This window comes from Cucurbita pepo, chromosome 15 (assembly GCF_057944985.1).
Source record: "Cucurbita pepo subsp. pepo isolate OVF chromosome 15, ASM5794498v1, whole genome shotgun sequence".
Classification (NCBI taxonomy): domain Eukaryota; kingdom Viridiplantae; phylum Streptophyta; class Magnoliopsida; order Cucurbitales; family Cucurbitaceae; genus Cucurbita; species Cucurbita pepo.
Window position 1 is genome coordinate 10425097 of NC_141812.1, and position 27238 is coordinate 10452334.

The following is a 27238-nucleotide window of genomic DNA, read 5'->3' on the forward strand; positions in this document are numbered from 1 at the left end:
TTTTATTGAGATTGGATTCGAGATTTTATGCAAGAAATCTCGAACCAGTTTGAATAAAAATGAATTAAGAAATTTGCAAGAATTTAATGGATAATTTCCCTTTTCAATATACTTTCGGTTAAAAAAAAAAAAATGTAAAACATCTTAATAAATTCAATAATATTTGTAAAGAAAAAAAAAAAAAAAATACTAAAGTCAAATTTACAATATAATTATATATATATATATATACATACTAACACTAAGTGAGGTAAGTTAGAGATTTGGGAAGAGTTGGTGGTGGGGACGAATACAGAGAATATAATTCATGTTTTTGATTCTATTAGAACGTTGATACAGAACTAATGGAATTCTTCGAGTATACACATTGCCCGAAAAAATGATATTGTCAGTATTGGTATACATGATATTTCCCTCGTGTTCGGCTATAGCGACAACCCCTAAATCTCGAGCCACGTGGCGTTCCAACCCTGTTCCAACAATGCACTTTTCGGACCGAGAAAGCGGTACTGTTTGACGTTGCATATTAGAACTCATTAAAGCACGATTCGCATCATTATGTTCCATATCTTCAATATTTTTTTATTGGAAGAGAAAAATACTTCGAAGACGAACTTGTTCGATTTAGCTAATGTGAGAAATCTCTTTCTACCTCCTCCTTATTTTCTGTTTAAATGGGATTTTACACTTCTAGATGAGTTTCCATGTTCTGCAAGTTGAATGGCATCTAGTGGAAACCTTTGGATTAAAAAAAAGAAAAAAAACTTAATTAAGAAAAAAAGGGATCGCATTTGTTGTAAAATATTTTGAAATAATTGTTGTGCTCGACTTTGTCTAGACAATAAGAGGTGGGGAATCAAAATGAAATCTTAAATAAATATATAAATATATATATATATATATATATATATATATATATATATATATATATATATATATATATATATTCTCATTAACAAGCCTATTAAACAATTTGAATTAAATCATTTATAACGGTTTCAAAACAAGTTAGTATTTATAATTTTACTTGGTATTTTATCTATATTCTATAGATTTTGTACCATGCAATATCGTAAGTCAATTCGAATTGAAGGGTGATATAAAATCGATCTATTTCCGACATCATATCCATAGTTAGCGGCGCTTAGTGTCAAGCTTAATTTTGGTGATGCGAGTGTTGAGTATCGTTCTTAAGATTGAGTTTCTAATTCAATTAAATAATACTTTAGATTCTAATAGTATAGGAGCCAGACACCGAGCAGTGTATCAACGAGGATGCTGGACACTCAAGGAGGATGAATTGTGAGATTCTATATCGATTGGAGAGGAGAAAGAAACATTCCTTATAAGGGTGTGTAAACCTCTCCCTAATAGACGCATTTTAAAATTGTGAGACTGATGACGATACGTAATGGGCCAAAGCGAATCATATCTGCTAGCGGAGGGTTTGGGCTATTACAAATGGTATGAATCAGACACCGAGTAGTGTACTAGCGAGAATGCTGGGTCCTAAGAGGAGTGGATTGTGAGATCCCATGTCGGTGAGAGAGGAGAATAAAACAGAATAAAACATTTATTATAAGGGTGTGGAAACCTCTCCCTAACAGATGTATTTTAAAACCGTGACGTACATAATGGATCAAAACGGACAATAGAGATAGTGTCCGTTATTATAATACAAACCCACTGTTATTATAATTAACGACATTGATACCAATCCCAACTCGAACTAGTTCGAGTGTTTGAGGAACTAAACATAAGATAGTCTTACAAACACAAGTAAGTTCAAATTGTCTTTTTTGGACATGAACATGTCAAAGGAAACCTTGAATAACAGATTGAACAGCTCGAATGGGAGTAATGGTGTGTCGGGTAAAGCCAGCCTGGTGAAGAACATAACCCCATTCTTCAGCTGTTCTTTCCTTGCCATTTTTGGAATAAGCGATCATCGCCATGTCTAGCATCAATCCCACATCGGATAGATCATTTTCTTGTTTTCCCTTAAGAACTGCTTCTACAATTATCACTTTTCCTGTCTTCTTTGGGATTGCTTCTCTACAATTCTTCAAAATTTTGATGCATGTCTCATCATCAAAGCCATGTAGAGCCCACTACAAAATAACCTCAAAAGTTAAATCTTCTTTTTCATCTTCATCATACATATATAGATGCAAGGGAGAGGTTAATCTAAAGTCTATGTAGTTATGTATTTTAGGTTAAATTATTACTTTACTTTTAAAATTTATAGGCAAAATAATTACAAATTTGAAAGTTGAGGGATTTATAAAACATTTTTTTGAAGTCTTAAAACTTATTAGACACCAAATTGAAAGATATAAGTGTAATGACCCAAGCTAGAAACTGGGTGATGGGCCAGTAAGGAGGCTAGCTCCAAAGAGGGTGGATTGAGGGGTCTCACATTGATTGGATGAGGGAATTAGTGTCAACAAGGACGCTGGGCCCTGAACGAGGGTGGACTGTGAGATCTTACATTAGTTAGAGAGGAGAACTACGACCCAAGTCAGACACTGGGCGATGTGTTAGCGAGGAGGCTGAGCTTCGAATAGGCCCTGAACGGGGGTGGATTGTGAGATCCCATGTTAGTTGGAGAGGAGAACTACGACCCAAGTCAGACACTGGGCTCTGTGCTAGCGAGGAGGCTGAGCTCCGAAACTAGACACTGGGCCCTGAACGGGGTGAATTGTGAGATTCCACATTAGTTGGACAGGAGAACAACGATTCAAGCCAGACACTGGGCGATGTGCCAGCGAGAAGGCTGAGCTTTGAAGCCAGACACTAGGCCCTGAATAGGGTGGATTGTGAGATCCCACATTAGTTGGAGAGGAAAACTACGCCCCAAGCCAGACACTGGGCGATTGTCAGCGAGGAGGCTGAGCTTCAAAGCTAGACACTAGGCCCTGAACGGGGTGAATTGTGAGATCCCACATTAGTTGGAGAGGAAAACTACGACCGAAGCCAGACACTGGACGATTTGCCAGCGAGGAGACTGAGCTCCGAAGCCAGACACTGGGTCCTGAACGAGGGTGGATTGTGAGATCCCACATTAGTTGGAAAGGAAAACAACGAACCAAGCTAGACACTGGGGGATGTGCCATCGAGGAGGCTGAGCTCCGAAGAGGGTGGATATGAGGCCTTGTGCCAGCAAAGACGCTTGGTCCAGAAAGGGTAGATTGAGGCCTTGTGTCAGCAAGGACGCTCGGTCCAAAAAGGATAGATTGAGGGGTCCCACATCGATTAGATAAGAGATTGAGTGCCAGCAAGGATGCTGGACCTGAAATGGGGTGGATTGTGAGATCTCTCATAATTTGGAGAGGAGAACAAAACATTTTTCTATAAGGGTGTGAAAACTTCTATCTAAAGACTCATTTTAAAAAACTTTTTTAAAAAGTCTAAAAGAACCATATCCGTTAATTGTGGGCTTTCCGCATGATCGAGTACATTATTAGACACTTGCAAAGTATGTGGATACCAACCATGAGGAAAGCAGCATCAGCCTTGGGAATACAATCAAACATATTGCCACCAACATGTTGAACACCAATGTATGGTGGTGAAGAAGCAACAACATGTGGAAGATCAAAGTTGATGCCTTTAATCCATGGGCAAGCCTTGACTATCATGCTCAAGCTTGTACCATTCCCTCCACCCACATCCACTAAACACTCGACTCCTTCAAAAATCTCTCCACAATCTACAAGTATTGCAGGCACACTCATCACCCTCGCAGAGCATGCCATAGCATCATTAAATATGGCGTTGAGTATTGGGTCAGCAGCAGCATAGCTCCATAAATCCTTGCCATGAACAGCCTCAAATGGTGCTGCTCCATTGTCTTTAATTCGCGCGCTGAAGCCATGCCATGCTGCGAGCATCACCGAGTTGCTTTCCACTAGAAGAAACGGAGCCAGGCTGCTGTCGCTGCTACTGGCAAGCAGCCGAGACAAAGGTGTATGGCTATAGCATGTGAGATTTTCGCCTGTGATTTCTTGTTTGAAAATTCCACGATGAACCAAGAATCGCAGGATGCGGTGTAGGAGTGAGGAAGAACAATTTAAAGAAGATGATAGCTCGGAGAGTGTCATGAGGCCTCCATGGCTTTCGATTGTGTCACCAATTTTGAGTTCAATAGCACATTTTACCAATTGCATTTCGATGAAATTAGATATGTATTTCCAAATTTGAAGACGAGCGTGTTCATGTTCTTCCTTCTTTGAAATGGATTCTTTCAAAGCAAAATCCATTAGGATTTGGATATCTTTTTTTCTATTTGGATGATATCTTTGTTCTTATACATCCATATATATTTATAGATTGGGAGGAGGGAAACTTGAATCACCGAAACAGATTGCTAGTAGATATTGTTATTTTTAGACTTTTTGTTTAGGGTTTAGTTTCAACGTTTTACGCGTATGCTAGAGAGAAGTTGCTACATCTTTATAAAGAATGATTCGTTCTTCTCTAACTGATGTGAGATCTCACAATCTACCCCCTTCGAGGTCCAGCTTCCTCGCTGGCACTCATTCCCTTCTCCAATCGATGTGGGACCCCTAATCCACCCCCTTTAGGGCCCACGTCCTTGCTGCCACACTGTCTCATGTCCATCCCGTTTGGGGCTCAGCCTCCTTGCGATGGGGATCTCACAATCCACCTACCTTCGAGACCCAACGTTCTCACTGATACTTTCTCCAATTGATGTGGGACCCCAATCCTCCTCCGTGCGATGTGGGATCTCATAATCTACTCCCCTTCGAGGCCGGCGTCCTCGCTAGCACTCATTCCCTTTTCAATCGATGTGGGACTCTCAATCCTCCCCCCTTCGGAGGCCAGCGTCCTTGTTGGCACACTGCCTCATGTCCACTCCCTTTGGGGCTCAGCCTCATTGCTCGCATATCACCTGGTATCTGACTTTGATACCATTTGTAACAGCCCAAGGGCACCACCAACAGATATTGTCCTCTTTGGATTTTTTGTTTCACACTTCCCCTCAAGATTTTTAAAATGAGCTGCTAGAAGAGATTTTTACACCCAAGAATGTTTAATCCCGGTGGACTCTCACATTTTAATTTATTTTTATATTTTAAATTTGGTGTAGAATAAGTGATTGAATTTTAAATTTTATGTTTAATGTGTGACTAATATATTTCAAAATTACAAACTTAAATTTTTTAAATTTTTTTATAGTATAAAAAGATTAAACTATAAAATATTAAATATGTCAAAATTTATTATCTAAAGTTTTATTAAACATTTTTAAATTTAAAATATTTAGATAAAAAATTAATGTTTGAATTCATTACTTTTTAATATCACAACTTTTAAGCTTAAATATGAAAGTCTAATTAAAAAAAAAAAATTAAATACCATTAAAGTAGTAATTTATGTGTTTTGAGTCCAATTATTGCGATTAAAGATTCAGCTCTAAAAATTTAATTCTTATAAATATGCATACACTACCTTCATAAGATTATCCAAGAATAATTTTGATATGAAAAATAGGATTATAACGTAGACACCGTGAATATTTTACCTTATGAGAATTTTTTTTTTAATGAGATATACATATTTGTTCAGATAAAGTGAGCAGTTTAATATTAAACGAGGATCTTAGATCTGTGAAAATGGATCACAGTAGTTTGATCTTAAACTTTTACAAGAATCGATAGTGGATAGATCTTGAACCATTGATAATAATAATTATTTATATAATTAAATTGAATGGAAATTTATTGTATTTCTAATTTAATTCAGGGTTCTTTTTAATTGTGTTTAATTAATTGATTTCATTTTAATTTCTATAAAAGTTCATTAAGTTAGAAAGCAATTATATTGGCTACCCTTCTACATTTACTTCCATTTAATTTTTCACCCTCTTATTTAGAAATTATAATGTTATACTAACATATTTCTAAAAAAAAAAAAAAAGTTCATTAAGTTAGAAAGTATGTTAAAAACTTTGAGGGCAAGTTCGAAAGAAAAAACCCAAAAAGGACAACATCTGCTAGTGGTGGGGGTTGGATGGTTATCAATAGTATCAGAGTCAGACACCCGACGATGTAAGAGGCTGAGCCCCGGAGGGGGTGGACATGATGCAGTGTGCCAACAAGGACGTTGGGCCCTGAAGGGAGGTGGATTATGAGATCCACATCGGTTGGGAGGAGAACGAAACATTTTACATAAGGGTGTGGAAACCTCTCGCTAACATATGTGTTTTAAAAACTTTGAGTGGAAACCCGAAAGTAAAAGCTCAAATAAGACAATATCTGTTAGCAGCGGGGTTTGGGTTAGACTGAAAAATGATAATCATAGATTAAGTGATTGATGAAAAAGAAGAAAATAAGGTGCTTTCAGGTATGAGGTTAACATTGGACCTGTTGACGACGAGTCGTTTCCAAAATGGAAAAGAAAGAACAAGTGAGGAATGGGCAAACCTAGTTATTAATAAGGCTGGTTTGAGTCGATACACCATTACACGCATTGTTGCCTTTGTTCCACATAATAATTATGGCTTCTTTGTTTTCAAATACATCAATAATCCTTCTACTTTCGTTTCTATAATAATGGTTATGGAGAATAAGAGCTATTCTCCATAGTATTGTAATATGAAATTTATGTTGGAAGTCTATTTTATGTTAATTGAAAAGTTTATAGTACTACTAGAATATATCATACTCTTCTTGTCTACACTATGATTTTATTTTTATAAAACTTTTTTCAAATCTAGTTGTCACAAACGTACTCCTACGGTCCGTTTGCGAGAGATTGTACAACACTCACTCTCACCATTGAGTAAGTCAGCCAACTCGAAATCGTGTCACCTTCGACCTAACGACGTATAACCAAGCCTCTGGCTTATTGGGATATGGAGCCTACCGTGGTTTATTCAATCTTTACTAAAACTATATATGGAAAATGGTTTTTTTTTTTTTTTTTTTTCCTCAAATCCCAAATCTACCTATTCTTTCTCTCTTACGTTATTTTCTTCAGCTTTTTTGTTTTTCTTCTCCCAACAATTTCTTCAGCAGTTTTGGATTTACTCACGAGACACAGCCTGTTGGAGACAACAGTCTGTTAAAACTATATACCTAACCCAGTGTGGATGTTATTTTGTCTGTGAATGCAGAGAATCAATTTTATTTTTGGGACTGATACACAAAACCACTGTTATTTAATTAACGACATTGGTACTAATCACAAGTCGAACATAGCTCAACTGGTTACAGATTAATATTTTATTAAAAACTCTCTTATTTTTTTAACTAAAAAGACTGACAACATACCAGAGAAAAGTACATTCAAATACTCCTTTTTGGATAAAGATATATCAAGGGAAGGCTTGAATGACAGATTGAAGAGCTCGAATGGGAGTAATGGTGTGTCGAGTAAAACCAGCTTGGTGAAGAACATAAGCCCATTCTTTAGCTGTTCTTTCCTTGCCGTCGTTGGTATGAGCCATCATCACCATGTCTAGCATCAATCCCACATCCGACAGATTATTTTCTTGTTTTCCCTCAAGAACTGCTTCTACAATTATCACTTTTCCTGTCTTTTTTGGGATTGCATCTCTACAATTCTTCAAAATTTTGATGCATGTCTCATCATCCCAGTCGTGTAGAACCCACTATCAAATAATCTCAAAGTTAATAAAAAGAGAGGATAATATTTGCTAAAACTACACCAGGTGGTGTGATTCTTTGTTTATAATGATTTATCGAATCAAATAAATTATACAGAAATTGGGACGAGACATAAATGGACATAAGATATTTGCCTAATAGTAACCATGTTAAATCTTTATGGAAGACAGAATATCTCAATCATACAAGATATTTGCCTAATATGGTAACCATGTTAAATCTTAATGGAAGACAAAATATCTCAATCATACCATATATTTGTCTATAATAAAAGATCAAATATGATATATATGACAAACCATAATTCATGACTAAATATCCTTAACACCCATCTTCAAGCTGAACATCTTATATTTTCGATGAGAACGTTGATGAGGATCCTGAGGTTAGGGTTAATTTCTTTGAAGGATGAAGGGCCGATTGGGAAGAAAATGAAATAGGCTATGTTGGCGGGAAACCAAATGTGTTGGAGAAGGTGAGGTTGTATGTATAGAGTATGGTGGAGTGTGGGCTTGTGAAGGATGATTTGGCGTCCAAAAGGTGGAGCCGAAGAGTAATCAATCGGCGTCAGAACAAGCAGTGGTGGCGAAGAAGAATATGGAAGAGGATTCAGAAGCCATGGAGAAGAAAGATTGGGGTTGCTAAACCGAATGAGCTATGATACCATGATAATATTTTGCTAGAACCACCACCCCTAAATGGTGGTGAGGTTCTCTATTTATAATTACACAGAAAAGGGAAAGAGCAATTAATAGATACATGACAAATATGATATCTATGGTAAAACGTACTAAATATCATACAAAATATTTGCCTATAATAAAGTGTCAAATATGGTAACTATGGTAAACGGTAATGAAAGACAAAATATCCTCAATTATACAAGATATTTGAGTGTAATAAGGAATCAAATATGATATATATGGTAAACCACAAGATTAAATTTCCTTAACACAAACCAACTCGATCGATAGGAAGAGAAGTGAAGCTACTTTATAGTTCAACAAGGTTTAGGAGTGAAGTCGGTAAACTCGAATGAATCTTGATTCTTTCCTTTCGAAGAAGAAGAAATGAATGATTCTATGATTCAAATATGGAATAATATTTAATAGATCTCCAAACCATTCAAAGGTTATTGAACTTTAGAAGTTCTTGAATTTCAAATTAATATCTATTAAAATTTCAAAATATGTCGATCAATCACTTACATTAGACACAAATCTAATCAAAGTTTTACAGATTTATTAGACATAAATTAGAAAGTTTAAGGATTTATTAGACAAATTTTATAACTTTTAGACTAAATTGACTAACGATTGAAAGTTTGCCAACCTATTATCCAGATTTTAAAATTTAGAAACTTAGAAACGTATCAAACGCAAAATTAAAAGATTATTAGACCGTTATGAAAGTTTAACGATCAAATAGATATAATTTAAGCGTGCATGTATACCATGAGGAAAGCAGCATCAGCCTTGGGAATGCAATCAAACATATTGCCACCAACATGTTGAACACCAATGTCTGCTGGTAAAGAAGCAATGACATGTGGAAGGTCAAAGTTGATGGCTTTAATCCATGGGCAAGCCTTGACTATCATGCTCAAGCTTGTACCATTCCCTCCACCCACATCCACTAAACACTCAACTCCTTCAAAAATCTCTCCACAATCTTCAAGTATTGCAGGCACACTCATCACCCTCGCAGAGCATGCCATAGCATCATTGAACATTGCATTGTGTATTGGGTCAGCTGCCGCATAGCTCCATAAATCCTTGCCATGAGCAGCCTCAAATGGTATGGCTTCATTGCCTTTAATTCGCGCGCTGAGGCCATGCCATGGTGCGAGCATCACTGGGTTGCTTTCCAATAGAACAAACGGAGCCATGCTGTTTTCGCTGCCACTGGTAAGCAGCCGAGACAAAGGTGTATGGCTATAGCGTGTGAGATTTTCGCCTGTGATTTCTTGTTTGAAAATTCCACGATGAACCAAGAATCGCATGATGCGGTGTAGGAGTGAGGAAGAACAATTTAAAGAAGATGATAGCTCGGAGAGTGTCATGAGGCCTCCATGGCTATCGATTGTGTCACCAATTTTGAGTTCTATCGCACATTTTATGATTGCCATTTCAACGAAACCAAATATGTATTGCCAAACTTGAAGACGAGCGTGTTCATGCTCTTCCTTCTTTGAAATGGATTGTTTCAAAGCAAAGTCCATTAGGGATTGTGTATCTTTTTCAATTGGGATGATATCATTGTTCTTTCACATCCATATGTATATATAGATTGGGAGAGAGGGAAAAAGAAAGGAGAGTTAAATTATTAAGTTTTGTGTTGGATGTGAATTCTAAAATTTTGATAATTTATCATTAATGAACTTATTTAACAATTTGATATTGAACCAATGCCATTAAATAGTTACCAATTATCATTATTAAAGTTACGCGGACTTAAAGTTGTCATGAATAACTCTTATTAAGTTGATAAGAGTTATCAGAATTAGTATTGTTAGGCATATATAAAAGCTTGTCTGCCATTGTTTTGAGACATGAAATTATTGTCATTTTGTATTTGTCAAGTGACATTTAGGTCAGACACGGAGTACCATTGTTTTGAGACATGAAGTTATTGTCATTTTGTACTTGCCTAGAGGCAATTGGGAGGATGTAACGACCCAGGCCCACCGTAGCAGATATTGTCCTCTTTGGGGTTTCCTTTTCGAGTTTCCCCTCAAATCTTTAAAACGCGTCTGCTAGGGAAGATTTCCACTCGGTGTTTTGTTCTCCTCCCCAACCAATGTGGGACATCACACATGAATTTTGTTGAGAGGCTTTGTAGTGTGAGAATGTGAGAGATACACTTATAAACATTTTGGTTATAGTGATTGGTTACCACCCGTGGATGGAGGAGACTTTCTTCTCTCCAAACCATGTAAATCTTTGAGTCTTTTTGTTTAATTTCTGTTTGTGGGTGTGTGAGTCGGATCGATCTTGTTTTCACTTCTAATACAACAATTTGAGTATCAAAACATCGAAGGCTGTGACGTTGGAACACGAAAAAAAAGAAAGAAGACTTAAATTATTAAGTTTCGTGTTGGATGTGAATTTTAAAATTTTGTGCTTGATGGACCTAATTAGACATATGTTGAATTTCATATCTAAGAGTAAAATTTTTAATTTTTTTATTGAAAAAGGAAACATCTTAAATGCCAATGCCATTAAAGCTACCAATTATTATTATTAAAGATACGATCTCTAGGAACTTAATTCTTATAAATATGCACACACCACCCTAGCAAGATTTTAAAAAGATGGACAATGCCCACATTAAAACATATGCAAAATTAATTTCTATTAACGAAATTAAATGGGACGAAGATGGAGACAGAGACCAGATATCTATTCTTAGTTTAACACGAGGGGTTTTGATCTATTTGATCTTATGACATGGATACACATCGAGACAGAGTGAACATCGTAATGTTGAACGTTGATTCTAAACTTACAGAAAGAGACCGTAGTGATTTGATATTGAATCTGATATAAAGATCGATTGCAATTAAATCTTTAGTTTTTTAAAAGGTCGATAAATAGTTTATTATTGAAAATGCATAATTAGTTATGTAGTTAAAAGTTGACATTTATTGTATTTTTAATAAACTTAGGGTGCATTTTAGTTAGAGACGTTGGTGTCTCTAGGGATACTTTTTTTTGTTCGTCTTTTATCCCCTATTTCAATTCTCATTTCTCCAAATTTCTCCATGGATATGGTTTATGAGAAAAATTTCCATGGGTTTAAATTTTTTTTCTTTTTCTTTTTTTACTTCGTGGTTTAGCTTTTATTCATTTTAGCTTTGGATATGATCCTAAATTCCTACTTACTTAGAGTCGTTACCATCATCATCTATACTCATATGCGAAATTAAATGTTTAAAACTTTATCTTAAAACAGTGTCATGGATTTACGTGTTCGAAAACATTTTAAACAACACAACAAAAAACTGAATAAAATAAATAACGTTAAAGTTAAAAAGATCCTATTGATCTAACCTAAGTTTAAGAAAATAAATATAGTTACCCTATGCATATGCATGTCATAGTCTCGAATTTCGATGTCATCGTCAACCGTACAAAAATGCCTTACTTTACTTGAAAAGAAATAGCACACAACTTCAGTATTTTAAAAAATACTCATTAACTGACCCCACAATTGGGTCCGAGAATGCAAACACATGCAACTCATGATGTAGGGACCTATCATTTAAAAACCATCATAGAGGTGGCTTCCTATCTGAACAAAAATTGGATGTAGTACTTCCCTACACACGATCCACATATGCGAGTGTGGATCCCCAAGCGGTTCGCACCCCCTGGACCCATCATAGTCGAGCTAGTTATTTGTAGCGACATCCAAAGGTCAGCAGACCCCATCATAAATGGGGAAGTATCTCGATGTAGATGTACACACACAATGCATGAGGTCCTTATAGCTTTCATCTTTAAATTATTTTCGTGACACAACTCTATACACCGTTTATATGACTAAGCACTATGTAGGTGTTGGTCTTCATATGCTCATCATCATTAACTTCAATTAGGGTTGTCCTTAGAAAATAAATCATCGCCATAATGCATCGTGGTATTTAATACATGCACTTCATCTCAATATAGAATACATCATACTAATCCATCTCATCATCATATAATCTTACATTACCATATTATCATTCATCATCATCTAATGTCATCATATACATCATCACATCATCATATAATATTATCATATAACATCATCATGTAACTCAGTCACATCTTCATACGTCATACATCATAATTACAAAGCATAAATGACATGTGCATGAGCAACTAGACGCGTGTCGTCATCCATCAAACAAGTCGTCAAACCTATCCGATAGTGAGACCACAACATGGTTGACGAAGACCCTTCGTTTGACGTTTCTACACAGTTAGGGTGTCTAAGAATACAAATTTTTTTCAATGAGATCCTATTTCACATAAAAATATGATTATAATTGAACCAAGATGAAAGTCGGACAAACAAAAATTGAACGGGCCAAACTCGGACTTACATGTGCCTCCAGGCACAGGGAAGGAGGCTAGTCGCTAGTCCCACATGCGAGTATCACGTGCGGGCCATTTATCTGAAATTTAAATATCTTATTTTTGAACTAACAAAACAACAAACATACAAGATACAAGAGAAAAGTACATTCATATACTCCTCCTTTTAACGTATCAAGGGAAGGCTTGAATAACAGATTGAACAGCTCGAATGGGAGTTATGGTGTGTCGAGTAAAACCAGCTTGATGAAGAACATAAGCCCATTCTTTAGCTGTTCTTTCCTTGCCGTCGTTGGTATGAGCCATCATCACCATGTCTAGCATTAATCCCACATCCGACAGATTATTTTCTTGTTTTCCCTCAAGAACTGCTTCTACAATTATTACTTTTCCAGTCTTTTTTGGGATTGCAGCTCTACAGTTCTTCAAAATTTTGATGCATGTCTCATCATCCCAGTCATGTAGAACCCACTATCAAATAAGCTCAAAGTCAATATATGTTTGCAACGGAGAAGCTAATCTAAAGTTCACCTATATTCATTTGAATGGTTCATGAACTTTAAAATATATTCAATAGATCAGACCTTTAAAACTTCACTTATGTGCAGTTTTAAAGGTAAGTTTTTGAATTTTAAATTTAGTATATAAGTAGAATACACAAATTAAAGTTTTATAGATTTATTAGACATAAATTAAAAAGTTTAAGGATTTATTAGACAATTTATATAATTTTCGGATTAAATAGATTCATGATGGAAAGTTTACATCTGGTGAGATTCCACGGTCTGTTGGAGAGAAGAACGAAACATTCTTTATAAGTGTGTGGAACCCTAGCAGACGAATTTTTAAAACTTTGAGAGGAAGCTTAAAAAGAAAAGTCCAAAGAGGATAATATCGGCTAGCTATGAGCTTGAGATGTTACAAATGGTATCTGAGCCGGACACCGGGCGATGTGCCAGCAAGGAGATTGAGCCCTGAAGAGAGGTGGACTTGGGAGTCCTACATCGATTGAAGAAGGGAACGAGTGCCATCGAGGATGCTGGACCCTAAAGGGGGTGGATTGTGAGATCCCACATTGGTTGGGGAGGAGAACGAAACATTTTTTATAACTGGGTGGAAACCTCTTCCTAATATATGGGTTTAAAAAACCATGAGATGAAGCCCAAAGAGTTAGCAACAGACTCGTTTTAAAAAGTTGAACAAGGGAACGAGCTGTTACACCGACCTATTAACCACTTTTTAAAATTTAGAAACCTATCAAACAAAAATTTAATACTCAACTAAATTGACATAATTTAACAATGTATGAGTATACCAACCATGAGGAAAGCAGCATCAGCCTTGGGAACACAATCAAACATATTGCCACCAACATGTTGTACACCGATGGATGGTGGTGAAGAAGCAACGACATGTGGAAGATCAAAGTTGATGGCTTTAATCCATGGGAAAGCCTTGACTATCATGTTCAAGCTTGTTCCATTCCCTCCACCCACATCCACTAAACATTCAACTCCTTCAAAAATCTCTCCACAATCTTCAAGTAATGCAGGCACACTCATCACCCTCGATGAGCATGCCATAGCATCATTGAGCATTGCATTGTGTGTTGGGTCAGCTGCCGCATAGCTCCATATATCTTTGCCATGAGCAGCCTCAAATGGTATGGCTTCATTGCCTTTTATTCTCGCGCTGAGGCCATGCCATGGTGCGAGCATCACTGGGTTGCTCTCGAATAGAAGAAGTGGAGCCATGCTGCTGCCGCTACTACTGGCAAGCAGCCGAGACATGGGCGTTTGAGCGTAGCTTTTTGTGGGTTCTTCTTTGAAAATTCCTCGATGAACCAAGAATCGCATGATGCGGTATAGGAGTGAGGAAGAACAATTTAAAGAAGATGATAGCTCGGAGAGTGTCATGAGGCCTCCATGGCTATCGATTGTGTCAGCAATTTTGAGTTCTATCGCACATTTTATGATTGACATTTCAACGAAGCCAAATATGTATTGCCAAACTTGAAGACAAGCGTGTTCATGTTCTTCGTTCTTTGAAATGGATTGTTTCAAAGCAAAGTCCATTAGGGATTGTGTATCTTTTTCAATTGGGATGATATCATTGTCCTTTCACATCCATATATATATATATATATATATATAGATTGGGAGAGGGAAAAAGAAATGAGGAGAGTTAAATTATGAAGTTTTGTGTTGGATGTGAATTTTAAAATTTTGTATCATTTATCATTAATCAACTTATTTAACATAAAATTACAAGGCCACCGTCTAATTAGACATATGTTTAATTTGATATCGATTTTTAATTTTGTTACCAATTATCATTATTAAAGATTCGTCCATAGGAACTTAAAGTTGAAGATGTATTGTCATTACTTTCATTTAATTCATAAGGTTCATACTTTCGGTTATTAACTCTCGTTCAGTTCATAACCATTTTGTTTCATATTCTCATTCATTTGGTTCATGTATGAGAATTAGTATTGTTATGCTTATATAAAAATTTGTTTAACATTGTTTTGAAACGTGGAGCCATTGTCATTTTATATTTGTCTAGTGACATTTGGATTAGATGTGTAGTCATTGTCATTTTATATTTTGGAGGCAATTGCGAGGAATTTTGTTGCCAGTCTTTGTAGTGTGAGAGTTGAGAGATACACTGTACACACTTTGGTTATAGTGATTGGCTAACACCCTTTGATGTAGAAGAATTTCTCATCTTGAAGTACATAAATCTTTGGGTCTCTTTGTTTAATTTCTGTTTGTGGGTGTCTGAGTGCGATTGGTCTTGCTTCTGCTTCTGCTACAACAATTGGGTATCCGAACATTTTGGTTGTGGCATTAGGGTACAATTTGGTTTTGGCATCTAGGTGCACAACAAGGGGTATCAGAGCCAGGTTATGGCATTTGGGGCATTATGAAAGATTTAACCTCATCGACCACGAGACGTGCTCATATTCACCATCAATTATCGAGGATAATTTTCTCTTTGCAAGCTTGCTTATTTGTTCTTGAAAATGATATTTTCAAGAATTGTGATTATCTCCATCCATTCAGATTTTGTTGGCATTGGTTGGTTAATTTAATCTTAAGCTTGCACAAGATATAAAAACTGCTTTCTTGCATGAAGATTTGAAAAAAGAAATACATATGACACAACTAGTTGATTTTCGAGCGGTCGGGCAACAACATTTGGTATGTAGATTGAAGAAATCTTTGTATGACATTGCAGTCTATTGTTGCATTGTTTACCACCAAAATGGAGTATATGGCAGTCACGGTAGCTTTTAAACAAGCTACTTGAATACATGATTTGGTTAATGACTTCGGTATTTCTTAGGAACACATAGAACCGGTTTTGTGATAGCCAGAGTGTTATTTGTTTCTGAAAGAACCAAGTCCATCATGCTCGTACCAGTCATATTGATGTCCATTTTAAAGGGCACATTCATTTATTGAAAATTAGAACTGATGATAATCCTGCGGATATGGTGACAAAGGTAGTTGCTCGTGAAAAGTTTTGGCATTGCTTGGATTTGATCGACATTAGAGGGAAGAAATAACTATTGACTTGATGGCAACCAAACCGATTATCTACTCGGGGATCCAGTTATCTGTTTGGGGATCTTCGAACAGGGTGGAGATTGTTGTAAGTTGTCATAAAGATGTATTGGCATAACTCTCATTTAGTTCATAACCATTTTGTTTCATATTCTGTTCATGTATTAGAATTAGTATTGCTATGCCTATATAAAGATTTGTCTAGCATTGTTTTGAGACGTGAAGTCATTGTCATTTTGTATTTGTCTAGTCACATTTAGGTAAGGGAGTCACTGTTATTTTGTATTTGTCTCGAGACAATTAAAAGAAATTTTGTTAAGAGACTTTGTAGTGTGAGAGTGTAAGAGAAATACACAGGTAAACACTTTGATTACAGTGACTGACTACCAACCGTGGATTAGGGAAATTTCTCCTCTCCGAACCACGTAAATGTTTGTATCTCTTTGTTTAATTTCTGTTTGTGGGCGTGTGAGTGCGATCGATCTTGGTTTCGCTTCTGCTACAACAATTTGAGTATCAAAGCATTAAAGATTGTGACATTACAATACAATAAGTGGTTTGAGAGCATCGAGGGTTGTGAAAATGAATGGACTTGCTTAACATAAAATTACAAGTCTACAGTCTAATTAGACATATGTTTAATTTTATATGTAAGAGTAAAATTTTTAATTTTTGAGTAAACAAGGAAACATATTAAATGCCAATGCCATTAAAGCTAGTGGTTTATTTCTTTTGCAACCAATTATCATTATTAAAGATACGTCTCTAGGAATTTAATTCTTATAAACATGCACACACCACCCTAGCAAGATTTTAAAAAGATGGACAATGCCCACATTAATAAATATGCAAAAATAATTTCTATTAACAAAATTAAATGGGACGGAGATGGAGACCAGATATCTATTCTTAGTTTAACTCTTAGTTTAACTGGTGGGGAGTTTTGATCTATTTGATCTTATGACATGGATATACATCGAGATAGAGTGAACATCGTAATATTGAACGTTGATTCTAAACTTGTAAAAAGAGACCGAAGTGATTTGATATTGAATCTAATATAAAGATCGATAGTGACTAGATCTTTAGCCTTCTAAAAGGTCGATAGATAGTTTATTATTAAAAATGCATAATTAGTTATGTAATTAAAAGTTGACATTTATTGTATTTTTAATAAATTTAGGGTGCATTTTAGTTAGAGATGTCCACGGTCTCGGTGGCTCTAGGGATATCTTTTCTGTTCGTCCTTATCTCCTATTTCAATTCTCATTTCTCCAAAATTCTCTAAACTTAGATCTTTATCTTTGCAACGACCCTAAATTTGTACTTACTTAGAGTCGTCATATGTGAAATTAAATGTTTAAAAAGTGATATGGAAATCACCCAAAGGAAAGTATGGAATGAATTATCTTGATGATCAAGATCAAGAGTAAAGAAAACTCGTTTCTAAACTCATGATTCGAATCACTCCACCAGAAGTTTGATCAATACCACTTGAATGACTTTGGCATGCAAGTTCTAAACACAAGATTTTGCAAAGAAAAATTTAGCTCTCAACAAAACTAAAATAGAAATTCACTCTTAATTCCAAAATCTGATGTCTAATGAAACAAAAGGAGGAGCCTTTACAACTTAACATATGTGATACATAATTCCCAAATTGAGTGGGCTAGTAAATGAGAAGTACCTATAACCTCCCTATTAAAATGGCTAGTTAATGGTGGAATATGTTTACTTATCTCGGTTGGTTACAATATAACCTTACCTCCTATATTTAAAACTAGCTTAAATATGACAAACAAATAGTTAAACTATAATTAAACAGTGCAATGAATAAAATGTGCTTATTAGTCATCCTTGGACTAGTTTCATAAATTCAACGGAGTTCATTAAATGCAACTTAAAGTGCATTTAATTCATCTTTTTCTTGAAGCTCAACTTTACACAACATATAAGGGAGGTCTCCAACGTCTTCTAGAATTTTTTTTTTTTTTTATGAGCTCACCATTGCTTGAATATAACTGTATAAGGTTTGTTGTAGCTTCTTGGCTCTCGTCCTTGTAATTGGGGAAATTCCTTGGTCGTGGTTCATATCAAAAAGTATAACTTCATTTTAAAACAGTGTCATGGACTTACGTGTTCAAAAACATCTTTAAACGACACAACAAAAAACTGAATAAAATAAATAACGTTAAAGTTAAAAAGACCCTATTGATCTAACCTAAGTCTAAAAAAACAAATACAGCTACCCTATGCATATGCATGTGTCATGGTCTCGAATTGCGATGTCACCGTCATCTACAGGGATGCTTTGCCTTTACTTGAAAAAGAAATTGCACACAACTTGAGTATTTTAAAAAATACTCATTAACTGAGCCCAGGGAATGCATACTCATGCAACTCATGATGTATGGAAATCGTTTTAAAACCATCAAGGGGTGACCTCCTCTCCGAAAAAAAAAATTGGATGTGTATGCGAGTGTGGATCCCCAAGTGATTCCCACCCCCTGGACTCGTCATAGTCGAGCTAACTGTTTGTAATGACATTTGAAGGTCAGCAGACCCTACGTGTCATGCGAGGCATGATCGTTGTCATCATAGCGTACGCGTCTGTACTCATCATCATAAATGGGGAAGTATCCCAATGTATATGTACACACAATGCATTAGGTCCATATAATTTTCAATCTTTAAATTATCTTCGTGACACAACCCTATATACCGTTCATATGTTACACTAAGCAATATGTAGGTGTTGGTCTTCATACATCCATCATTATTAACTTCAATTAGGGTCGTGTCCTTAGAAAATAAATCATCGTCATAATCATCATGGTATTCAATACATGCACTTCATCTCGATATGGAATAACGTCATACTATAATCCGTCTCATCATCATACAATCTTACATTACCATATTATCATTCATCATCATCTAATGTCATCATATACATCATTACATCATCATATAATATCATCATATAACATCATCATGTAACTCAGTCACATCTTCATACATCATACATCATAATTACAAAACATAAATGACACGTGCATGAGCAACTAGGCACGTGTCGTCATACATCAAACAAGTCGTCCAACCTATTCGATAGTGAGGTCACTTACATGGTTGACGCATACCCTTCGTTTAACGTTTCTACTCAGTTAGGGTGTCTAAGAATTCAAATTTTCCTCAATGAGGTCCTATTTCACATAAAAACATGATTATAACTAGAACTAGGATGAAAGTCAGAGAAACAAAAATTAAACGGGCCAGAATCGAACTTATATGTGCCTCCACGCATAGGGAATTAAGGAGGCTAGTCACAAGTCCCTCATGCGAGTACTACGCGTGGGCCGTTTATCTGAAATTTAAATCTCTTGGTTTTGAATTAAGAAGACGACAAGCATACAAAGAAAAGTACATTCATATACTCCTCCTTTATCGTATCAAGGGAAGGCTTTATCGTATCAAGGGAAGGCTTGAATAACAGATTGAACCGCTCGAATGGGAGTAATGGTGTGTCGAGTAAAACCAGCTTGGTGAAGAACATAAGCCCATTCTTTAGCTGTTCTTTCCTTGCCGTCGTTGGTATGAGCCATCATCACCATGTCTAGCATCAATCCCACATCCCACAGATTATTTTCTTGTTTTCCCTCAAGAATTGCTTCTACAATTATCACTTTTCCTGTCTTTTTTGGGATTGCATCTCTACAATTCTTCAAGATTTTGATGCATGTCTCATCATCCCAGTCATGTAGAACCCACTATCAAATAATCTCAAAGTTAATATTCATTTTCATCCAAAAATTTCACCTCGTCAATATTAGCGGTATTGATTTAGTTCGTATGAACTTTAAAATATATTTAATAAATCTCTAAACTTTCCCATCTCTATTCTAAAGGTTAAAAGGTTATTGGTTATTGAACTTTACAAATATCAAGTGAGTTCTTGAATTTCAAATTTAGTATCTATTAGATATTTAAATTTTAAAAATATGTAGACACTTATATTAGACACAAATAAAAGTTTTACGTATTCAATTGTCAGATCCCACGTCGGTTTGGGAGGAGAACGAAGCATTCTTTACAACTGTGTAGAAACCTCACCAATAGAAGATGAATTTTAAAACTTTGAGAAAAAGTTTAAAAGGGAAAGCGAGAGAGGAAAATATTGTTGAAGCTAAGAATAGTAATTTGAAATTAGTTACTACCGACCGACGAGGCGAATTCAATTTCATCCACAAAAATCCCAACCAACTCCAACGACCTCCCTTCCCATCATTCAAATTACTCCTCCTCTCAATCTCACTTCAGTTTTGTGTTGTCACCAACAACTGGTATCAAATCCCAATCAACTCCGGGAATCCCCCTATAAAAGGACATCCCTCCCCATCATTCAAATTACTCCTTCTCTCAATCTCACTTCAGTTTTTTGTTGTCACCAACAACCAGAGCAATCTTGCAGCAGCAAAAATGGCAGCAGAAAAACAAGTTGAGAGCTACGTTCAGCCCGCCATCCCGAGGTTCGATGGTCACTATGATCATTGGGCGATGTTGATGGAAAATTTTCTCAGATCAAAGGAGTTCTTTGATATGCTGGACACGTGTTATGAAGAGCCAAATGAAGGCGAGGTACTCTCAGCTGGTCAACAGCAACTGTTGGCAGCATTGAAGTTGAAGGACCTGAAGGTCAAGAACTATTTATTTCAATCCATTGATAGGACTATCTTGGAAACAATGCTTCAGAAGAAGACATCCAAGGAAATTTGGGATTCTATGAGGAGGAAGTATCAAGGCTCAACGAGAGTAAAGCGTGTTCAACTTCAAGTAGTTAGAAGAGACTTTGAAATTCACCAAATGCAAAAGGGAGAAACGGTGAATGATTATATTGGCAAGGTTATAAGTCTTGCAAGTAAAATGAGGATGCATGGTGATTCAATCACGAAGGTTGCGATCGTAGAAAAGATTTTGCGATCACTAACTCCAAAGTTTGATTACATTGTATGTTCTATCGAAGAAGCAAATAATGTCGAAGAGATGCAAATAGATGAACTCCAAAGCTCCCTGTTAGTACATGAGCAGAGACTCAATCGTACAAGTGCAATAGAGGAGATGACAGCCTTAAAGATATCCACACCAAGTGAAACTTCAACCTCTAGAGGTAGAGGGCAAAGAAGAGGCAGAGGTCGTGGGAGAGGCAGTCGAGAAAGAAGTGGAGATGTTGGCAGGTCAGCAGACCTAGTCAGAAACGATTATGACAACAAAGGCAAGAGACACTTTGACAAGTCTAAGGTGGAATGCTACAGATGTGGACGCCTTGGACATTACAAAAATGAATGCTATACCAGGCTCCAAAAGGAGATAAGAGATCAATCCAATTTTGTGGAGAAAAGAGAATAAGAAACATTATTAATGTCATTCCATGCTATGAAGGTTGCAGATCAAGGTGTATGGGTCGTAGACTCTGGATGCAGCAACCATATGACAGGTTGTAAGGAATTCTTCTCAACTCTGGATGAAAATTTTCATACTACGGTTTCTCTTGGCAACAATTCAACTCTCCAAGTGATGGGGAAAGGAACCATAGATATCGGTTTCTCTTGGCAACAATTCAACTCTCCAAGTGATGGGGAAAGGAACCATAGATATCAAGACTAGAAATGACTTTGTAGAGTCTATTTCTAATGTATTCTACATTCGTGATCTGAAGGCCAACTTACTTAGTATCGGTCCCTTACAAGAAAAGGAGTATGTGATCACATTCCAAAATGATGAATGTGAGATTTATGACTCCAAAAGAGAATCGATTGCTAAGATGAAGATGACTACCAACCGTCTATATCCGTTGACGTTAAATATCGTTGCCAAAAATTTGATGGTGAAGAAAGAAGATACCACCTGGCTTTGGCATTTTAGGTATGGTCATCTACACTTCAAAGGATTAAAGACGTTGTCCTCAAAGAAGATGGTAACTGGGTTGCAAGATATTACTCCACCAACGAAAATTTGCGAGAGCTGTGTAGTAGCAAAACATGAAAAAAAAAAACTCTTTTCCATCCGAAAAATCAAGAAGAGCTCAAGCAATTTTGGAGTTGATTCATTCAGACATATGTGGTCCCATCTCTCCAGCATCAAATGGTAACAAGAAATATTTGATGACCCTCCTCGATGATTTTAGTCGAAAAACATGGACTTATTTCTTGCACGCCAAATCAGAAGCCTTTGATTGCTTCAAAAAAATTTGTGCTACTATGAAGACGGAAACTGGAAGAAGAGTCAAGGCTTTAAGAACTGACAGAGGTGGAGAGTTCTGCTCGAACGAGTTTATTAAATTTTGTGAAGAGAAGGGCATAAGGAGGCAGTTAACAACAGCATATATACCACAACTAAATGGTGTGGCCGAAAGGAAAAACAGGACCAGTCAACATGGTTCGAAGTTTACTAGATAAAGGAGAAGTCCCGAAGGAATTCTGGCCAGAAGCTGTCGTGTGGTCTGTTCACATTCTCAACTGGAACCCTACTTTTTCTGTTAGAGATATGACTCCACAAGAAGCATGGAGCGGAAGAAAACCTGCAGTAGACCACTTTAGAATCTCTGGGTGCATAGCATATGCACACGTTCCTGATGAGAAAAGGAAGAAACTTGAGGACAAGAGTTTGAAGTGTGTGTTCCTTGGAGTAAGTGAGACCTCTAAGGCGTACAAGCTCTATGATCCTTTGACAAAGAAGGTGGTGGTAAGTCGTGATGTAGTCTTTGAAGAAAAGAAGACTTGGACATGGGAAGAAAAGATCACTGTGAATCAGCAGATTCCTGTAGATCTTGAAGAAGAACAAACTGAAGCCCCTATTCAGCCTCACTATGAGCATGGAGAGAGCTCATCACAAGCTCAACAAGAAGAACGAGTAGAAGAAGATCATGATCATAATCAAAGAAATCCAAGAACAAGAAAGAGACCAAATTGGATGATTGATTATGAGATGGACTATGAATCAAGTGATAGTGGTTATTTTGCATTCTTTATGGATAGTGATCTAATTGTCTATGAAGAAGCAGTAAAGGAGAAGAAATGGAAGGAAGCTATGGACAGTGAAATCAAATCCATAGAGAAGAACAAGACTTGGGAGCTCACTGATCTTCCTAGAGGGCAGAAAACAATCGGAGTAAAATGGATTTTCAAAACCAAGTTGAATGAAAACGGTGAGGTGGATAAGTACAAGGCGCGACTCGTTGCAAAAAGATACAAGCAGAAGTATGGAATTGATTACAAGGAGGTATTTGCACCAGTGGCACGTCAAGATACTATCAGGCTCATAATTTCTATTGCAGCATAGAAATCTTGGCCTACTTATCAACTTGATGTGAAATCGGCCTTCTTACATGGAGAGCTTCAAGAAGAGGTATATGTGGAGCAACCAGAAGGTTTTGTTCAAAAAGGAAAAAGAGGAAAAAGTATACGAGTTGAAGAAAGCTTTGTACGGTTTGAAGCAAGCTCCGAGGGCATGGTACAGTCACATTGATTCTCATTTTGAAAAGATGGGATTCACTAAATGCTCGTATGAACATACGTTTATGTGAAAACTGAAAAGAGATGTAACATTATCATTATTTGCTTATATGTTGATGATTTAATATTTACAGGCAATAATGAAGAAATGTTTGAATCTTTTAAGAAAAGCATGATGAAGGAATTTGAAATGACAGATCTTGGTTTGATGAGATATTTTCTTGGAGTAGAAGTTACTCAAACTCCCGCAGGTAACTTTATCTGTCAGAAGAAATATGCTCAAGAATTACTTGAAAGATTTAAATTGGATGAGCGCACATTTGGAACCCCATCATAATTACGTTTGAAGTTGCACAAGGATATTGAAGGGCAAGAGGTTGATAATAGGTACTTCAAACAAATTGTGGGAAGTTTGATGTACCTAACTTCAACAAGACCAGACATCATGTATGCAGTTAGTATGATAAGTCGTTACATGGAGCATCCAACAGAAAAACATCTAAATGCAGCAAGAAGGATACTTCGTTATGTGAGAGGAACGTTTGATTTGGGGGTATTCTACAAGAAAGGAGATGATCCGAAGATGGTTGGCTATACAGATAGCGACTATGCAGGTGATATAGATGATCGTAAAAGTACTTCAGAAAGTATTTTCATGACGAGTTTAGGAGCTATTTGCTGGTCTTCAAAGAAGCAACCTATTGTAACACTCTCAACTACAGAAGCAGAATTTGTGGCAGCAGCAGCATGCTCGTGCCAAGCAATTTGGTTAAGAAAAATGCTTGAAATTCTTAATCAGAAGCAACCAGGTACGACAGTTATATATTGTGATAATATGTCAACTATTAAGTTGTCTAAAAATTCTGTGTTGCATGGAAGAAGTAAGCACATTGATGTTCGATTTCATTTCTTGCGTGATTTGTGTGAAGAAGGCATTATTGAACTCAACTTTTGCCGAAGTGATGAACAAATCGCAGACCTATTCACAAAGCCCTTGAAACAACCATTGTTCGAGAAGCTTTGAAGAAATATGGGGATGTGCAGAATCCAAGATGTATATCAAGAAGATGAAGTGAAGTTCTAAACTGATTTCCACAGAATTCAGTTTAAGAGGGTGTTGAAGCTAATAATAGTAATTTGAAATTAGTTACTACCGAATAGAAGGAGAAGGTGAATTCAATTTCATCCACAAAAATCCCAACCAACTCCGGGAATCCCCTATAAAAGCTCCCTCCCCATCATTCAAATTACTCCTCCTCTCAATCTCACTTCAGTTTTTTGTTGTCACCAACAAATATCTGCTAGCAATGAGTTTGGGATATTACAAATGGTATCAGAGCTAGACACCGGACGATGTGCCGATGTGCCTGTGAGGAGGTTAAGCCTTGAAAGGGATAGACACGAGGCGGTGTGCCGGCAAGGATGAGAGCCCTAAAGGGGAGTGGATTGGGGGGTCCCACATCGATTGGAGAAATGAACGAGTGCTAGCGAGGACGCTGGGCCCCAAAGGGGGTGGATTGTGAGTCGAAGGGGGGTGGGGGTTGGACCCGAGGTGGTGTCCCAGCAAGGACGAGGGTCCTGAAGGGGGTGAATTGGGGGTCTCACATCGATTGGAGAAGGGAACAAGTGCTAGCGAGGATGCTGGCCCGGAAGGGGGTGAATTGTGAGATCCCACATCGGTTGGGAAGGAGAACAAAACATTCTTTATAAGTGTGTGGAAACTTCTTCTTAACATACATGTTTTAAAAACCACGAGGGAAGCCCAAAGAGTTAGCAATAGACACGTTTTAAAACCTTTAGCCAAAGGCTAAAGAGGATAATATCTGTTGTTAACAGGGTTTGGGATGTTACACCGATCTATTAGCACTTTTTAAAATTTAAAATTCTATCAAACACAAAATTGAAAGATTAATTACTTATTGACCAAATAGACATAATTGAAGCATACCAACCATGAGGAAAGCAGCATCAGCCTTGGGAATACAATCAAACATATTGCCACCAACATGTTGAACACCGATGTATGGTGGTGAAGAAGCAACAACATGTGGAAGATCAAAGTTGATGCCTTTAATCCATGGGCAAGCCTTGACTATCATGCTCAAGCTTGTACCATTCCCTCCACCCACATCCACTAAACATTCAACTCCTTCAAAAATCTCTCCACAATCTTCAAGTAACGCAGGCACAGTCATCACCCTCGCAGAGCATGCCATAGCATCATTGAGCATTGCATTGTGTGTTGGGTCAGCTGCAGCATAGCTCCATAAATCTTTGCCATGAGCAGCCTCAAATGGTATGGCCTCATTGCCTTTAATTCGCGCGCTGAGGCTATGCCATGGTGCGAGCATCACTGGGTTGCTCTCGAATAGAAAAAGTGGCGCCATGCTGCTGCCGCTGCTACTGGCAAGCAGCCGAGACAAAGGTGTATAGCTATAGCATGTGAGATTTTCGCCTGTGATTTCTTGTTTGAAAATGCCACAATGAACCAAGAATCGCAGGATGCGGTGTAGGAGTGAGGAAGAACAATTTAAAGAAGATGATAGCTCGGAGAGTGTCATGAGGCCTCCATGGCTTTCGATTGTGTCACCAATTTTGAGTTCAAAGGCACATTTTACCCTTTGCATTCGGTGAAATTAGATATATATTGTTGAGGATTATTGAGAGTGAGTCCTACGCTGGTTAAGTGAAAGATCATAGGTTTATAAGTGAGGAATATTGCTAGGAGAGATTATGCTCAAAGTGAACAATATTATGGTGGAGAGTCCTGATTTCTAACATGGTATTAGAGCCACGCCCTAAAGTTAACCATGTCAATAGAATCTTTAAATATCAAATAAAGAATTGTGAGTCTCGAACGTGTAGAACAAAGGGTGTACTTTGTTCGAGGGCTCCAGAGAAAGGAGTCGAGCCTCGGTTAAGGGGAGCCTTATAGTGAACTTTGTTCGAGGGGAGGATTGTTGAGGATTATTGGGAGTGAGTCAATGAGAGCTTATGTTTAAAATTAGGGTTCGTTTTAATTGTGTTTAATAATTGATTTCATTTTAATTTATATATAAGTTCATTAAGTTAGAAAGCAATTACTTACCTTCAATTTTCCAATTATTTCGTTTAGAAATATCTATGGAGAAAACTTTTTCCATCCCTATCTTTGCAAATTTTCCATTTACTTTTATTAGGAATCCCCATTGCATCATTGGCACTCGTTCCTCTCTCTAATTGATGTGAGATCTCACAATACACTCTCCCTCGGGGCCCAACATCCTCGCTGACATACTACTCGATGCATGGCTTTGATACCATTTGTAACGGCCTAAGCCCACTGCTAGTAGATATTGTCTATTTTTAGCTTTCCCTTTCGAGCTTCCCCTCAAGGTTTTTAAAACGCTGTCTGGTAAGGAGAGATTCCCACTCTT

General features: G+C 37.0%; 4 protein-coding genes across 4 annotated transcripts; all 4 read right to left on the reverse strand.

Annotated features, from left to right (window-relative positions):
- Window positions 1–1590: 1590 nt before the first annotated feature.
- Window positions 1591–4311, reverse strand: LOC111811490 (acetylserotonin O-methyltransferase-like). The gene is made up of 2 exons (XM_087117814.1): window positions 3495–4311; window positions 1591–2111 (listed from the first exon to the last, which is right to left on the reverse strand). Exons 1-2 carry the CDS (start codon window positions 4260–4262, stop codon window positions 1815–1817), a joined length of 1065 nt encoding a protein of 354 aa, XP_086973940.1. The 5' UTR covers window positions 4263–4311; the 3' UTR covers window positions 1591–1814.
- A 2869-nt stretch (window positions 4312–7180) lies between these two features.
- LOC111811480 (acetylserotonin O-methyltransferase) lies at window positions 7181–9934 on the reverse strand. Its single transcript, XM_087117857.1, has 2 exons — window positions 9109–9934; window positions 7181–7639 (listed from the first exon to the last, which is right to left on the reverse strand). The coding sequence occupies exons 1-2, from the start codon at window positions 9874–9876 to the stop codon at window positions 7343–7345; spliced, it is 1065 nt and encodes a 354-aa protein (XP_086973983.1). The 5' UTR covers window positions 9877–9934; the 3' UTR covers window positions 7181–7342.
- A 2464-nt stretch (window positions 9935–12398) lies between these two features.
- On the reverse strand, window positions 12399–14905 carry LOC111811481 (acetylserotonin O-methyltransferase-like). Its single transcript, XM_023698352.2, has 2 exons — window positions 14059–14905; window positions 12399–13210 (listed from the first exon to the last, which is right to left on the reverse strand). Exons 1-2 carry the CDS (start codon window positions 14812–14814, stop codon window positions 12914–12916), a joined length of 1053 nt encoding a protein of 350 aa, XP_023554120.2. The 5' UTR covers window positions 14815–14905; the 3' UTR covers window positions 12399–12913.
- A 4879-nt stretch (window positions 14906–19784) lies between these two features.
- LOC111776419 (acetylserotonin O-methyltransferase-like) lies at window positions 19785–26419 on the reverse strand. Its single transcript, XM_087117869.1, has 2 exons — window positions 25775–26419; window positions 19785–20081 (listed from the first exon to the last, which is right to left on the reverse strand). Exons 1-2 carry the CDS (start codon window positions 26381–26383, stop codon window positions 19785–19787), a joined length of 906 nt encoding a protein of 301 aa, XP_086973995.1. The 5' UTR covers window positions 26384–26419.
- Between the last annotated feature and the right edge of the window lie 819 nt (window positions 26420–27238).